The sequence below is a fragment of the Aegilops tauschii genome, chromosome 7 (assembly GCF_002575655.3).
Source record: "Aegilops tauschii subsp. strangulata cultivar AL8/78 chromosome 7, Aet v6.0, whole genome shotgun sequence".
NCBI lineage: Eukaryota > Viridiplantae > Streptophyta > Magnoliopsida > Poales > Poaceae > Aegilops > Aegilops tauschii.
The window spans coordinates 623,997,804-624,014,419 of NC_053041.3; the positions used below are offsets into that span (position 1 = coordinate 623,997,804).

General features: G+C 41.9%; 1 protein-coding gene across 3 annotated transcripts; it reads left to right on the top strand.

The window, feature by feature from the left end:
* Positions 1-2,646: 2,646 nt before the first annotated feature.
* Positions 2,647-5,661, top strand: LOC109786281 (endo-1,3;1,4-beta-D-glucanase). Of its 3 annotated transcripts, none has more exons than XM_020344861.4 (7): positions 2,647-2,968; positions 3,110-3,131; positions 3,911-4,034; positions 4,259-4,349; positions 4,457-4,546; positions 4,630-4,733; positions 5,432-5,661. In XM_020344861.4, the coding sequence occupies exons 1-7, from the start codon at positions 2,746-2,748 to the stop codon at positions 5,468-5,470; spliced, it is 693 nt and encodes a 230-aa protein (XP_020200450.1). In that variant the 5' UTR covers positions 2,647-2,745; the 3' UTR covers positions 5,471-5,661. The 3 variants fall into 3 exon arrangements, with proteins under 3 accessions (XP_020200450.1, XP_020200449.1, XP_073361555.1); XM_020344860.4 differs by having other exon boundaries at positions 2,654-2,968; positions 5,379-5,661; XM_073505454.1 differs by lacking the exon at positions 3,110-3,131 and having other exon boundaries at positions 2,675-2,972; positions 3,907-4,034; positions 5,379-5,661.
* The last annotated feature ends 10,955 nt before the right edge of the window (positions 5,662-16,616 follow it).

Below are 16,616 nucleotides of genomic sequence, written 5' to 3' on the forward strand. Positions count from 1 at the left end.
ACCTAGTACCCCGTCCTAAATATGTCTCATGGATTCTAGACACCCTACCGTTTGGCTGTGGCAAGCAATATTTGTTGGATTGCATTTTTTTCAGGACAGCAAGTGCTCTGTTTTTTTCCATTAAGAAGAGGGAAAACATTACAAAACTCGGTCAAAAAGGAAAGAGAGAAACAAAAAAAAAATCTGATACATTTTTGACTAGGCAGTCATGAGTCAGGACCTCTCCTTTGTGATTGAGTAAAGTCTGAAATAAACTCTAACTTTGTAGAGGCCGACATAAATAAACCCTCACCTCCAAATCTCTAAAGATGATACCCTAACCTCTCTGATCCCGGTCTTTTCAAACCCTTGACACGCTTGGCGCACTGGGAAAAGAGATGATCCCAGCCGGGTTCATCAGCTACTCTCGCTGACAGTATGGGTCCACAAGTCAGATTCATCTCTCTTCTCTTATCTTCTTCTTCCTCTATCCTCTCCTCTCCCGACCCCCTTTCCCTCTCCAGCCCCCAACTCCCTTTCCCTCTCCACTACTGATCCCTCTTTCTTCTCCTATGAGGCTGGCCGCGCCGCGCATTGGTTGGCGTCGACGGCCGAGCCAACTCCGTTCGGCCAACGACTGGAGGCAGCGGTTGTAGGAGACCTTCGGACGGTGGGGCGAGATAGAATGGTGGCGGGATGGCAGCGGGCGGCATGGTCTCGGCAGAGTGCGACACGGCTAGCTGGTCCGGCGTGCGATGCGCCTGTGGTTGGGGAATGGCAGCAGCTTCCACGCGGCTCGACTACGGTAAGCACGTTGTCGCACGGGCGAGCTGTCCGGTGACGTGGGCGACCAGTGGGGCCGAGGCACGCGGTGGCCGGCGGTAGCCGGGCTATCATAGTCGGGGCTTGCGCGGCGGCGAGGACTGACAAAGCTCGGCCATACGGGGTGGTGGTGGTGGCGTCAAATTGATGACCGCTTAGAGCGGCGGCGCAGGCAAGCCCCGCAGCGGCCGGCCGCGCGTCGCTGTGAGCAACTGCAGGAAGCAGGTGGCGTCGGGCACGAAGCCGAAGCACGGCCGTGGCTGCTAGCGAGCCAAGGCAAACATCGGCGTGGTTGGCGAGCAACGCGGCGGCCATGGCGGGATGGACGCATGGATGCATACGTGCATGCAGCGTGCATGTGTACAAACATACGTGAGTCCAGATAGTCCAAAAAACATACTTGAGTGCAGCCTGCAAGACGTCGGCTTGGCACGCCAAGGCTTGATGGCGTCGACGACAGCCGCCTCCAGCTCGTCCGGAATGGCGTCGACGGCCGAGCCGGCCCCGTCCGGCACACTGATCAGGTCGGATGCATGAGTCCGTCTGCAGCGCGGTCTTGAGCTTGGTGAGAAGATTCCCATAGCCATCGCTCATGTCCTTGCCCACGGTTACCATCGGGTCGGGCTTGCCCAGGTGCAGCATCCTGTTGAGGAACTCGTCGGGCGCCACTGCCGATCACCGTTGCACTGCACCTAATTAGTTTTTCTTTTGAAACTCTGCACCTAATTAGTTGGGGAGCGAGCTCGTGGGGAGATGCATATGATAGGTGGACCCATGTAGTAAGTCACTGTAGAAATCAATCCTGATTGGGATCAGACCTTTCCAATTACACCAAACAAGATTTTATTCATGCACGGTCAGGATTGACCGGGATCTGTAAGTACATGATACCAACTTCAGGGATTTAAAGGTGATGGTCCATTCGTGTCGGCCTCTCCAACCTTGAGGTTTATTTCAGGCTTCACTCTTTGTGATTCAAGGGCGCCGACGATTTTCGGTACAGCCATCATCGCTCCGCGCCTCCGCAGTCGACGACGTCACCTAGCCTAGCCGCCTTGCCCAGCGTCGATGACTCGCTCTGTTGAGCCGTTGCGCACCTGTTTTTGTGTGAAGTTGTAGGGTCTGCCGCTTTAGGACCGCTGATCGGCGGCACTTGAGCCGTTCAGCGGGCGGTGGCCGGTGGGTCAGGTCAATTAAATGCAGTTTAGCTAAATGTCAATCGACTGATTTTGAAACAGGGTCAGTTGGTTTTCGAGAGATGGCTGGAGTGAGCCGGAGGTAAGGAAGGAGAAGGAAGGGGCTCGTCGGAGGGCTACCCCAGTATCTATCTTAGGGTTCAGGGTGGGGGCGGTGGTGGACGGCAGTGGGGGGGGGGGGGGGTGGTGGTGCACTTCGCCGGAGAAAAAACTTAAACGAGGGCGGGCCTAGAGGGATGGCCGAGGGCGATGGCTAGACCGGCGGTGGGGGCGGTTTCGGGGAGGGCGGGGCCGCGAGGCGGCGCGGGAGCGCCGCCGGCCGCGGGTGGTGGTCGCAGGCAGTTCGGCCGGTGGCCCAGGCGGAGGCTGGAGAATAAGAAGAGATGGAGGTAGAAGAAAGGCCGGGCGCCGTTGGATTTCGATTGTACGTTGAAAAAATCGACCAACGCGATTTGAAAAAGTCAGTCAACTAACGTGTAGCCTCAGCCATTAAATGCGAGAACAAAACGACCTGGTATCGCACTCATCAGCCCTGGTGTCAAACAGAAAGGAGGAAGATGATGTGCCCAAGCAGAGAACAGTCCACGCACCAAAAGATAAGAAAAGAATAGGAAAGAAACGAAGCAACGTGGCAACTTCCACGCCACTGCCCCGCAAGGAAAACCTCCATGCCACCTACCGCTAGCTGCAAATCAGTGAAGTCGAGTAGTCCACCTACCGCACATCAAACTGAGTGTGCTAGGGAGCCATGGCTATGGAGGTTCTGTACCCGTTCTTCCTCTGCCTCGCCGTGCTCGCCGGCAGAGCAGCCTCCACCCCACCACACTCGCAGTGCCTAGACAACCCACCGGACTTCACGGCCGCCAGGGTCGAGGCGGGAAAGGTCGTCCATGACTTCGCCGGCTACAAGGCTTACGTCACTGGCGCCATCCACTCCGACCAGGCCGTCGTCCTGGCCTCCGACGTCTACGGTTAGTTCTTTTGATTAAATTGTACATGGGACATGTTGGTTCACTGTATATTGTGCAATTTTTTTGTGCATATATGGCTTGTTTTCCTTTTGTGTGAAGAAGAACTGCATGAACATGGCTATTCCATTTTCATTTCTTCAGGATTCGAAGCGCCGTTGCTGAGGTTCGACAATCCATTGCTGATCATTTTATGTATTTTTCTTCAATCAAAAAGACACTGAACACTATTTGTTAAGTTTCAAGTTTATACATGGTTTTGTTTCGAAGAAGAGAAAAGTAAATTTATGCGTACAGAATTCAACGCAAAAATGGATGTCCTGGATATAGTGTGTACATGCCGTGGGGGCAACAACTTTTCCTTTCTTCCTCTTATATAAAAGCAGAGCACGATACTTCCTTCGGATGGGGATCCAGGTCATGCATGGGTTTTAGGTGTTTGATTTCATTACCAAAAAATGGGTTGTATGTCATCGAAGGTATTTTATAGATTTGTCGTCAAAAAGGTTTCTAAATATGTGTTTATTGTATTATATAGTATATGTTTTGCTAATTAAATTGACTACCTAAATTCCTGTGTCGGACTAATATTCTGGTCCTCCAAAGGAAGTAGTAGCACTGCTGTTTAAATTAAATACGTACAAAGTGACATGAGCATGCATATAGTGTCGTGCCGTTCAATAACTTCTTTATCCCCATATCTATTCATCTATAAGTAGGAATCGTGTAGAGCGTTGCTAGCTATACACAGGACAAATTTATGGCCGACGCTTGCAGGATTGTACGTGGATAGCCAGCAGCGAGCGTGTAGGGAGGAGGTTACTCGGTTTTTTTTAGCTGATACTGGTGTTGTTGGGCATGAATTATCGTTCGTGGATAAGTGTCGTCCATGAATCAATTTCAAATCATGTAAGGTTGTGAATAATGTTTAACATGACAAGGAAGGAAGATAGCAGACAAAGTTGGTGAAGCCGGATACTATGTCGTGGTCCCTGATTTCTTTAATGGGCAACCTTTAACGGGGGCACCAGGTGAAAACCTCACACAATGGCTCAGTGAGCACTCTCCGGTAATATATTCCAATAATAACATTCCCTTGACTTTTTATTGAACATTTACATTGCTTTTCTCGACTGTTAGTCTAATACACCTTGGAGTATACTATAACCAAAGTGGTATGTTCCAAAAGAAACCGGTATATTTTTTGAAGTTCTGTAGTGTTTCTGGTGGAAATAGATTTACTGTCGTGATAATTTTTCAAATGTTATCTTATTTACTTGGTTTATCTAACAGGTAAAAGCTGCTCAAGATGCTAAACCAATATTTGCAACCTTGAGAAAAGAGCGAAAATTTAGTCTTGGAGTTGGAGGATACTGTTGGGGTGGTCAGTGAAATCAATATACATTACTGAAAGCAATCATAATACAATCAACTTTAATTCTTTCATCTTAGACTTAATCCGACAATCCTTTTGTTATGTTGCACCAACAGGAAAGTTCGCAGTGGAGATAGCGAAAATGAATGAGGTGAAGGCAATTGTCATCTCCCATCCTTACTCAGTCATTGTTGGTGACATGAGAGGTGCACTTTTATTTCTACTTATGAGGTTGTTAGTTTCAGTGTGACTCCCTTATGTTCACATTTGAAGTTTATCTGGAACTCAGAGGTCAAGTGTCCCATTGAAATCCTTGGAGGTGAAAATGACCCAGCTACACCACAAAAGTTCATATATAAGTTCTTGAATGTCCTTCGTAAAAGAAGTGATAAGGTGAGTTTTTTATTTTCTTGACTCTTGATGCCATTAACATAGTTATGCTCGCATTGTTATTCCAAAGTTTGAAATATAGTTTTTTGAAGCACAAGATCCATGTTTAGAATATCATAGTGTGTATAATTGCTACACATCTCACTGTTAACATTACCGAAAGAAGAAATATAACTATTTTTATCGAATAAGGCCTCATATTTCCTGACATAGTTGTAGCTGGATTAATCTTGAAGTGTGAAATTACTCCCTATGTCCTCTGATGTCAAATTTACGATTTTATGAAGTATTCATAATCGTACTCAATTTGGCTTTCAACTTTAATTTGGATTAGGATATGCTAATAAAATTATCACATTCTACAATAATTTAATAAAACACATTGTTACTTTGTATGTTGAGAAAGTTTGACGCGGTAACAATTCTTCGACAAGTAAATAAGAATGGAGGTACAACCGTGGATGTGTAATTCTGAACTTTGTTGACTGGATTTGGTAGGTTTATAAAAGAAAGGGTAGGCCTATGAAAATGGTGTTAGACTGACGAAAGACTTCAATACACCATCTCATAAGTGAATTCACATGATTGGTCAGAAGTTCTTTTTGACCAAAGTGCTACCTAGCCTCATATCATATCGCTTTGTTGCAGATACCTTACTTTGGGAAGATCTTTCAAGGAGTTGCACATGGCTTTGCTTGTAGGTACAATATCACCAACCCATTCGAAGTCAAAACCGGTGAACAAGCTCTTGCCCTAATGGTTGGATGGTTCCAGAAACACCTGAAATGAGAAATGCTAATCACAAAGGTCACATTGATCCGACCTAGTTAGTTTCATATCCATGTAAATGTTTCCAACACAATATTTATGTAATTGCATATCCATACACTAGGTACATGCACGGACCATGATTTGTGAGTCCTTTGCACTAGTAGGAAAAGGGGCTTTTACCCCGGTTCATAAGGGCCTTTAGTCCCGGTTCAGGAACCGGGACTAAAGGGTCGTTACTAATGCCCTAGCCCTTTAGTCCCGGTTCTTACACGAACCGGGACTAAAGGCCGTCCACGTGGCCGGTGCGGGGAGCCCAGGCAGGAGGGCCTTTGGTCCCGGTTGGTGCCACCAACCGGGACCAATAGGCTTCCATGCGTCAGCACCTGGCAGGAGCTGAGGTTTTTGTTTTTTTTGAAAGGGGGGGGGGGTTGGGGGTTTTGGGGGGTTAATTTAGGTTGTTATTAGGTAGCTATTAGAGAGAAGTGTCCTCTCTTATATCTCCGTGCTTGGTTTACCAACGCTACGTACTGCTATGCCTAAACATGGCTTAGATTGAAGTGAAGGCAACATGTGGTGCATGTCGAAAGTAATACTAATCCGGACTTGATCAAGTTTGGATTGTACTACTTTCGACACGCACCACATGCATGTTGCCTTCACTTCAATCCAATCCATGTTCATTTCACCCGCTGATATATAATAACTCTTCATGCACGCATCATGCATCATCATATATAATAACAAGTCCTACTAATCATCATCATACAACTTCTACTCGTTATTAATAACAAGTCATACGATCGATCATCATCCTCACAGTCATCGAACCAACCCTACTTAATTGTTCTTAGCACATGATCATCAGTATTAGGTAGGACCGAAATACCCTCTTTAAGGTAAAATAGCATAAAACAATATAGACCCTGACTCTCCATTATGGAGAATGGAGATCATCCTGTCTCCAATTCTTGCGCCTCGCTTCCTTTTGCTTCCAAGAAGCTCCTTGCGACTGTCCATACATTTTTTCCATTCTTTGATTTGCATGTCTCCACTTCTTTTAGAAATCCGGTATGGACAGTTGAGATTCGTAGGATGACCTGGTTGTATATTCAAAACATCAAGCCTACCATTCTGATACATCAAATGAGGCACACAATCCTCTGGGATTATCTGTTGAAAAACATAGTAATAACTTCATAGTTAGCAATGATAATGCACTAGTTTTAGAACTATGCAAAATATGCACGGATGTCGTAATAGTAAGAAATCTTACCAGGGTATCTCCATAGTAGTTACCGTAGTTCACCACGTGCACTAGTGGCACGTATGGAGGACCATAATGATGAGGAGTTTGATTGTAGATATTGTAATTCTCAATATCAGTACAAAATCCGACCAGATGAGTTTTCTCCTTATAAGTTAACTCAGAGCCATCGGTGTAGTAGGTTCTGTCTACCATGTTCCGCACATTGTTTGAACAATCAAAATAAGCTGTCAATGAAAATAAGCTGTCAACTATTTTGAAATGAACAATATAAATTAGCTAATAACTATGTTTGAGAAACTCACATAGCGGTAGAATTGGAGGCGTATCAACAAGGACCCAAATGTCCATATTGTCTTGCTCGATGTCAGGATCACCAAGATCCATGGTGACAAGCATACCCTCATCAAAACCATACATCTTGCAAAATGCTTCCCAATTTTTGCAACAAAATGGGTTACGCTCTCAGAATTATACAGCTTTACTTCAAAATCTATATCATGATGGGTCCTTAGGTGAATTTTCTTTGTTTCCATACTTTCATGGTCTTCAAAACCCATCCTCTCCAAGACGTAGCGTCTTGCATGGCATGGGATAAGCTAGCCGAATTGTAAAAGATGAAAAGTACACGTTGAAATAGTTGAAGTCGTGCTTAATTACGAAAAAATAACACTTGTCGTTGTTGCGTACCGTTTCAACATCGAACGTCTCCTCCAGCTTAATACTGGAGCGCCGATCTTCGTCCAGGTGAGGCCTGTCGCACTGACCTCGGTCGTTGTGGCACCAGTCGCACTCCCCCGGGAAACTTTCGTCGTCCGAGTACGACATTTCCTATGTTCATATATAATTCAAATATTAAACATCTACAATTAAATATACGTACTAAAAAACCTAAGTTAGATCATTATTATTCATCACGGGTTGACTATCGGTTTGTCGAGTCTTTTCTTGAAAACTCTCAGCTCACGTGGTGTATACATTCGACCGTTGGTGATGGTCGCTCCCCCCTTTGTCCCCGTGTGCATTACACCAAAATGTCTAGCTAGCACACGGGAACAAAGGAGAAGCGACCCCCACGACAACAGTCGGGATTCTTCGTCCTCTCATATATATATGGTGGAACTCTCCCTCACTGATTCCTCTCTGACATTTGCGACCGTCGGTGATGGTAGCTCCTCCTTTCGTTCTCGAGTGCATTACACCAAATTGTCTAGCACACGGGAACGAAGGAGAAGCTACCCCCATGACAACACAGTCGGGATTCTTCGTCCTCTCATATATGGTGGAGACTCGACAGACTTACAGTCAACCCGAAATATCGTTTAATTATCTTTCTAAAAGAGGATTTGGCTGGTCTCACCTCGATGTCGGAGGGGGCGGTGACGGGGACGACGGCGGGGATGATGGAGGGGCCAGGGGGGCTCCTAGATTTCTGCGAAAACAAAAACCCTATAAGCTATCAACGAATCATAGTGCTCTCCAATTTTAGCATTCAAAGTAGGATCGGAGTAGTTTTCCACTTTGAGCATTCAATAAGCAAAATCAAATCACAAAATAAAGTAGTATTCAAATTAGGATGCATTCAATTATAAGCAAAACTACATCATCTCCATGCGTCCGTACATCGCCGAATATTATCACTAATACACCTCGAATACTATCATACATATAGCATCGCTAGTACAACTAGAATAGTAGCGCCCGACGGACATCGGCGCGGGCGGTGAACACCCAAAGGGACGGAACCATCACAGGATCATAGCTCCAGTGAGATCCCTGAAGAACCTGCCAGGTACTGTCGAACCTGCCCTCCAACGCAACCATGTAGCGACGGACGTGCTGGTCCTCCTCGCTGACACGGTGACGTACCTCCTCCGCGGTGTCCGGAAGCCTCGGCACCGTCACTGGCCCACGCGAGCGCCACCAGACAAGGATCGGGTCAACGACGGGCTGGTTCCTCACCAACCTACGCCCACCGGAAGGTAGCACCTCCCAAAACCAGCCCGGCGGAGCCTAGTCCCGGACATGGCCCCTCTGATCAAGCCGGCCTCCTCCGCCGAGTCGATGACGAGGATGCGGGATAGGCATCGTCGACGTCGATGCGGGAATAATTGCTTTAACTAAAAAAACAAACTAGTTCTATTAATTTCCTTACTATAAATAGAATAAAGTAGTACTTACTAAAAATAAACTAGCTAGTTTAACTAGTTCTATTATTTTTCTAACTAATTCTATTAAACACTTTCTAGGTAGTACTTACTAAAAGTTATCGGGGAGGGGGGTACATATATCGACAACGACATACCCGATAAAAAATAAGAAGAGGAAGAAGACGCAAAAAAAGAGGAGAAGAAGAAAGGAATAGAGGAGGAGATCGAAGAAAAAAAAAGAAAAAAAGAGGAGAAGAAGAAAAAATAGAATAATATATTATTCTGTTTCTTCTTCTTCTCCTCTATTTCTTCTTCTTCTACTCTTTTTTTCTTCTTTTTCATCTTCTTATTTATTTCTCCTCTACTTCCTCTCCTCTTCTTCTCTTCTCTTCTTCTTCTCTTCTTCTTCTCCTTCTTATTTTCCTTTTTTCTCTCCTTCTTTTTCTTCTAAATATGAACATACATAAATGACTTTGATCATACACAATTTCTATGAACAAAAAAAATCATAAAAATTCTATGAAAAAATTGATATATTCTTTGCATATGAACATACAAACATTTGCATATTCAATAATAATATCACCAAAAAAAAATCTAAACTACACATCTAAATTAATACATCTAAATTACAAAAACTAAATTATCTAATTAACTACACATCCAAATTAATACAACTAAATTACAAATCTAACTACACATCCAAATTAATACTACACATACAAATCTAATTACAACAACTAAATCTAACTACACATCCAAATTAATACTATACATACAAATCTAATTACATCCAAATTAATACTACACATAAAAATCTAATTACAACAATCTAATTACAAATCTAACTACACATCCATTATAGGGAGGAGGAGGAGGGGATCTGGGCGGCGCTCATAGGGTGGCGGAGGGCGACGGCGTGGGTGGCGGAGGGCGACGGCGACTGCGGCGGGCCGGGGGCGGAGGGTGGCGACGGTGACGTATACGGGGCGACGGCTCGGGGGCGCGCGGCGGATGCCGACGGCGACGGCGGCGGGGGCGCAGGACGACGGCGACGGGCGATGGCGTGGGCTCGGGGGCACGGGCGATGGCGACGACGACGGGGCAGCCTGCAGGCGGCGTAGATCGAGCTCGCGGCGTCGTCGGGCGGGGGGACACTGGCGATGGAAATCAGCAAATTTCCAAAGTGTTACTTATATAGCAAAGGCTTTGGTCCCGGTTGGTGGCTCCAACCGGAACCAATACCCACCCTTTGGTCCCGGTTGGTGCCACCAACCGGGACTAAAGGCCTCTTTTCACCAGCGCACCAACCGGGACCAAAGGCCTTGCGCTGCCCGCGGCCAAAAGTTTAGTCCCACCTCGCTAGTTGAGAGGGGCTCGGAGTGGTTTATAAGCTCCACTGCGGCTGCCCTCTCGAGCTCCTCTCAAATGCAGGCTTATGGGCCTAATGTCACACTGTGCGTTTTGTTGGCCTATTGGGCCTTCTGCGGGCCTGAATCCTGGCTCAGGTTGGGTTTCTAGTCGTATTCAGGCCGTGGTGGCCCAATAGGTGGCCGTTTTTTAAATTTTTTGCATTATTTATTTTCTTTTGTTTTTTGCTTTATTTTTTAATTCTTTTTGCTTTTAGGTCAGCAAAATTATAAACTGTCTGTTAGTGCCATTAGTTTTAGAAAACATATAAACTTTCTATTAGTGCCATTAGTTCTTTATGAAAATTCTTTTTGCTGTATTTAGTTTTTTTATTTTCTTTTTTGCTATATTTATTTTGTTTTATTTCTACTTACAACAAAAAACTTATTTATTTTATTTTATTTTGTTTCTAATTACTTATTTATTTTACTTTATGATAATTCTTTCTGCTATTAAAGTTTCTATCAAAAAAAGTTCTTTATGAAAATTCTTTTTGCTTTTAATGACTAAAAATAAAAAAGAGGCGCAATGCGCGTTGATTTGCTTCAAGCCTTTCGGAATAGTGTAGACTGCACTTCACATAGCTCGATGCAGTCTACCTTATTCGTCAAGGCTTGAAGCTAAGCAACATGAGCATTGCGCCTCTTCTTCATCATCTCTGCACTCAGGGCTTATAAACCGCTCCTAGTGCCTCTCAGCTAGCGAGGAGGGACTAAAAAACTGCTTAGCTAGTAAGAAACTCTAGTACCGGTTCGTGCCACGAACAGGTACTAAAGGTGCTCGTGGGGCCACAGCCACATTAGTACCGGTTCGTGGCACCAACAGGGACCAAAGGGTGGAATTGGTCCCGGTTCGTGCCACCAATGGCATGTTACAAAACGGACAATCTCTTTCAAAGTATCAGGATTTCATCCGGAAACTCGTCTGTTACAAAGGGATTTCATTTTTTAAAACTTATTTGAACTCCTGACTTTTTGTGTGTTCAAAATGCACCATTCAAAGCCACATCATCATTTGTCAATCCTTTCTGACTTCATTTGTTATTTTTCATGCATTTACTAATTATTTTGAGCTATAAGACCCTCAAATTGAAAAGCATTTCAAATGAACTCTCAAAAAGTTGAAAGTTGGCATGATATCATCATTTCATCCACATAGCATGTGCAAGAAAGTTGAGAGGGTTACGGCAAAAACTGGATGCACTTCGTGTACAAAACGGACAATCTCTTCCAAAGTATCAGGATTTCATCCGGAAACTCGTCTGTTACAAAGGGATTTCATTTTTTGAAACTTATTTGAACTCCTGAATTTTTGTGTGTTCAAAATGTACCATTCAAAGCCACATCATCATTTTTCAATCCTTTCTGACTTCATTTGTTATTTTTCATGCATTTACTAATTATTTTGAGCTATAAGACCCTAAAATTGAAAAGCATTTCAAATGAACTCTGAAAAGGTTGAAAGTTGGCATGATATCACCATTTCATCCACATAGCATGTGCAAGAAAGTTGACAGGGTTACGGCAAAAACTGGATGCACTTCGTGTACAAAACGGACAATCTCTTCCAAAGTATCAGGATTTCATCCGGAAACTCGTCTGTTACAAAGGGATTTCATTTTTTAAAACTTATTTGAACTCCTGACTTTGTGTGTGTTCAAAATGCACCATTCAAAGCCACATCATCATTTTTCAATCCTTTCTGACGTCATTTGTTATTTTTCATGCATTTACTAATTATTTTGAGCTATAAGACCCTAAAATTGAAAAGCATTTCAAATGAACTCAGAAAAGGTTGAAAATTGGCATGATATCATCATTTCATCCACATAGCATGTGCAACAAAGTTGAGAGGGTTACGGCATAAACTGGATGCACTTCGTGTACAAAACGGACAATCTCTTTCAAAGTATCAGGATTTCATCCGGAAACTCGTCTGTTACAAAGGGATTTCATTTTTTAAAACTTATTTGAACTCCTGACTTTTTGTGTGTTCAAAATGCACCATTCAAAGCCACATCATCATTTTTCAATCCTTTCTGACTTCATTTGTCATTTTTCATGCATTTACTAATTATTTTGAGCTATAAGACCCTAAAATTGAAAAGCATTTCAAATGAACTCTGAAAAGGTTGAAAGTTCGCACGATATCATCATTTCATCCACATAGCATGTGCAAGAAAGTTGAGAGGGTTACGGCATAAACTGGATGCACTTCGTGTACAAAACGGACAATCTCTTCCAAAGTATCAGGATTTCATCCGGAAACTCGTCTGCTACAAAGGGATTTCATTTTTTGAAACTTATTTGAACTCCTGACTTTGTGTGTGTTCAAAATGCACCATTCAAAGCCACATCATCATTTGTCAATCCTTTCTGACTTCATTTGTTATTTTTCATGCATTTACTAATTATTTTGAGCTATAAGACCCTAAAATTGAAAAGCATTTCAAATGAACTCTGAAAAGGTTGAAAGTTGGCATGATATCACCATTTCATCCACATAGCATGTGCAAGAAAGTTGACAGGGTTACGGCAAAAACTGGATGCACTTCGTGTACAAAACGGACAATCTCTTCCAAAGTATCAGGATTTCATCCGGAAACTCGTCTGTTACAAAGGGATTTCATTTTTTAAAACTTATTTGAACTCCTGACTTTGTGTGTGTTGAAAATGCGCCATTCAAAGCCACATCATCATTTTTCAATCCTTTCTGTTATTTTTCATGCATTTACTAATTATTTCGAGCTATATTACCCTAAAATTGAAAAGCATTTCAAATGAACTCTGAAAAGGTTGACAATTGGCATGATATCATCATTTCATCCACATAGCATGTGCAAGAAAGTTGAGAGGGTTACGGCATAAACTGGATGCACTTCGTGTACGAAACGGACAATCTCTTCCAAAGTATCAGGATTTCATCCGGAAACTCGTCTGTTACAAAGGGATTTCATTTTTTAAAACTTATTTGAACTCCTGACTTTCTGTGTGTTCAAAATGCACCATTCAAAGCCACATCATCATTTTTCAATCCTTTCTGACTTCATTTGTTATTTTTCATGCATTTACTAATTATTTTGAGCTATAAGACCCTAAAATTGAAAAGCATTTCAAATGAACTCTGAAAAGGTTGAAAATTGGCATGATATCATCATTTCATCCACATAGCATGTGCAAGAAAGTTGAGAGGGTTACGGCATAAACTGGATGCACTTCGTGTACAAAACGAACAATCTCTTTCAAAGTATCAGGATTTCATCCGGAAACTCGTCTGTTACAAAGGGATTTCATTTTTTGAAACTTATTTGAACTCCTGACTTTGTGTGTGTTCAAAATGCACCATTCAAAGCCACATCATCATTTGTCAATCCTTTCTGACTTCATTTGTTATTTTTCATGCATTTACTAATTATTTCGAGCTATAAGACCCTAAAATTGAAAAGCATTTCAAATGAACTCTGAAAAGGTTGAAAGTTGGCATGATGTCATCATTTCATCCACATAGCATGTGCAAGAAAGTTGAGAGGGTTACGGCATAAACTGGATGCACTTCGTGTACGAAACGGACAATCTCTTCCAAAGTATCAGGATTTCATCCGGAAACTCGTCTGTTACAAAGGGATTTCATTTTTTAAAACTTATTTGAACTCCTGACTTTCTGTGTGTTCAAAATGCACCATTCAAAGCCACATCATCATTTTTCAATCCTTTCTGACTTCATTTGTTATTTTTCATGCATTTACTAATTATTTTGAGCTATAAGACCCTAAAATTGAAAAGCATTTCAAATGAACTCTGAAAAGGTTGAAAATTGGCATGATATCATCATTTCATCCACATAGCATGTGCAAGAAAGTTGAGAGGGTTACGGCATAAACTGGATGCACTTCGTGTACAAAACGAACAATCTCTTTCAAAGTATCAGGATTTCATCCGGAAACTCGTCTGTTACAAAGGGATTTCATTTTTTGAAACTTATTTGAACTCCTGACTTTTTGTGTGTTCAAAATGCACCATTCAAAGCCACATCATCATTTGTCAATCCTTTCTGACTTCATTTGTTATTTTTCATGCATTTACTAATTATTTTGAGCTATAAGACCCTAAAATTGAAAAGCATTTCAAATGAACTCTGAAAAGGTTGAAAGTTGGCATGATGTCATCATTTCATCCACATAGCATGTGCAAGAAAGTTGAGAGGGTTACGGCATAAACTGGATGCACTTCGTGTACGAAACGGACAATCTCTTCCAAAGTATCAGGATTTCATCCGGAAACTCGTCTGTTACAAAGGGATTTCATTTTTTAAAACTTATTTGAACTCCTGACTTTCTGTGTGTTCAAAATGCACCATTCAAAGCCACATCATCATTTTTCAATCCTTTCTGACTTCATTTGTTATTTTTCATGCATTTACTAATTATTTTGAGCTATAAGACCCTAAAATTGAAAAGCATTTCAAATGAACTCTGAAAAGGTTGAAAATTGGCATGATATCATCATTTCATCCACATAGCATGTGCAAGAAAGTTGAGAGGGTTACGGCATAAACTGGATGCACTTCGTGTACAAAACGAACAATCTCTTTCAAAGTATCAGGATTTCATCCGGAAACTCGTCTGTTACAAAGGGATTTCATTTTTTAAAACTTATTTGAACTCCTGACTTTGTGTGTGTTCAAAATGCACCATTCAAAGCCACATCATCATTTGTCAATCCTTTCTGACTTCATTTGTTATTTTTCATGCATTTACTAATTATTTTGAGCTATAAGACCCTAAAATTGAAAAGCATTTCAAATGAACTCTAAAAAGGTTGAAAGTTGGCATGATATCATCATTTCATCCACATAGCATGTGCAAGAAAGTTGAGAGGGTTACGGCAAAAACTGGATGCACTTCGTGTACAAAACGGACAATCTCTTCCAAAGTATCAGGATTTCATCCGGAAACTCGTCTGTTACAAAGGGATTTCATTTTTTAAAACTTATTTGAACTCCTGACTTTGTGTGTGTTGAAAATGCGCCATTCAAAGCCACATCATCATTTTTCAATCCTTTCTGACTTCATTTGTTATTTTTCATGCATTTACTAATTATTTCGAGCTATATTACCCTAAAATTGAAAAGCATTTCAAATGAACTCTGAAAAGGTTGACAATTGGCATGATATCATCATTTCATCCACATAGCATGTGCAAGAAAGTTGAGAGGGTTACGGCATAAACTGGATGCACTTCGTGTACGAAACGGACAATCTCTTCCAAAGTATCAGGATTTCATCCGGAAACTCGTCTGTTACAAAGGGATTTCATTTTTTAAAACTTATTTGAACTCCTGACTTTCTGTGTGTTCAAAATGCACCATTCAAAGCCACATCATCATTTTTCAATCCTTTCTGACTTCATTTGTTATTTTTCATGCATTTACTAATTATTTTGAGCTATAAGACCCTAAAATTGAAAAGCATTTCAAATGAACTCTGAAAAGGTTGAAAATTGGCATGATATCATCATTTCATCCACATAGCATGTGCAAGAAAGTTGAGAGGGTTACGGCATAAACTGGATGCACTTCGTGTACAAAACGAACAATCTTATTCAAAGTATCAGGATTTCATCCGGAAACTCGTCTGTTACAAAGGGATTTCATTTTTAAAACTTATTTGAACTCCTGACTTTGTGTGTGTTCAAAATGCACCATTCAAAGCCACATCATCATTTGTCAATCCTTTCTGACTTCATTTGTTATTTTTCATGCATTTACTAATTATTTTGAGCTATAAGACCCTAAAATTGAAAAGCATTTCAAATGAACTCTGAAAAGGTTGAAAATTGGCATGATATCATCATTTCATCCACATAGCATGTGCAAGAAAGTTGAGAGGGTTACGGCATAAACTGGATGCACTTCGTGTACAAAACGAACAATCTCTTTCAAAGTATCAGGATTTCATCCGGAAACTCGTCTGTTACAAAGGGATTTCATTTTTTGAAACTTATTTGAACTCCTGACTTTGTGTGTGTTCAAAATGCACCATTCAAAGCCACATCATCATTTGTCAATCCTTTCTGACTTCATTTGTTATTTTTCATGCATTTACTAATTATTTCGAGCTATAAGACCCTAAAATTGAAAAGCATTTCAAATGAACTCTGAAAAGGTTGAAAGTTGGCATGATGTCATCATTTCATCCACATAGCATGTGCAAGAAAGTTGAGAGGGTTACGGCATAAACTGGATGCACTTCGTGTACGAAACGGACAATCTCTTCCAAAGTATCAGGATTTC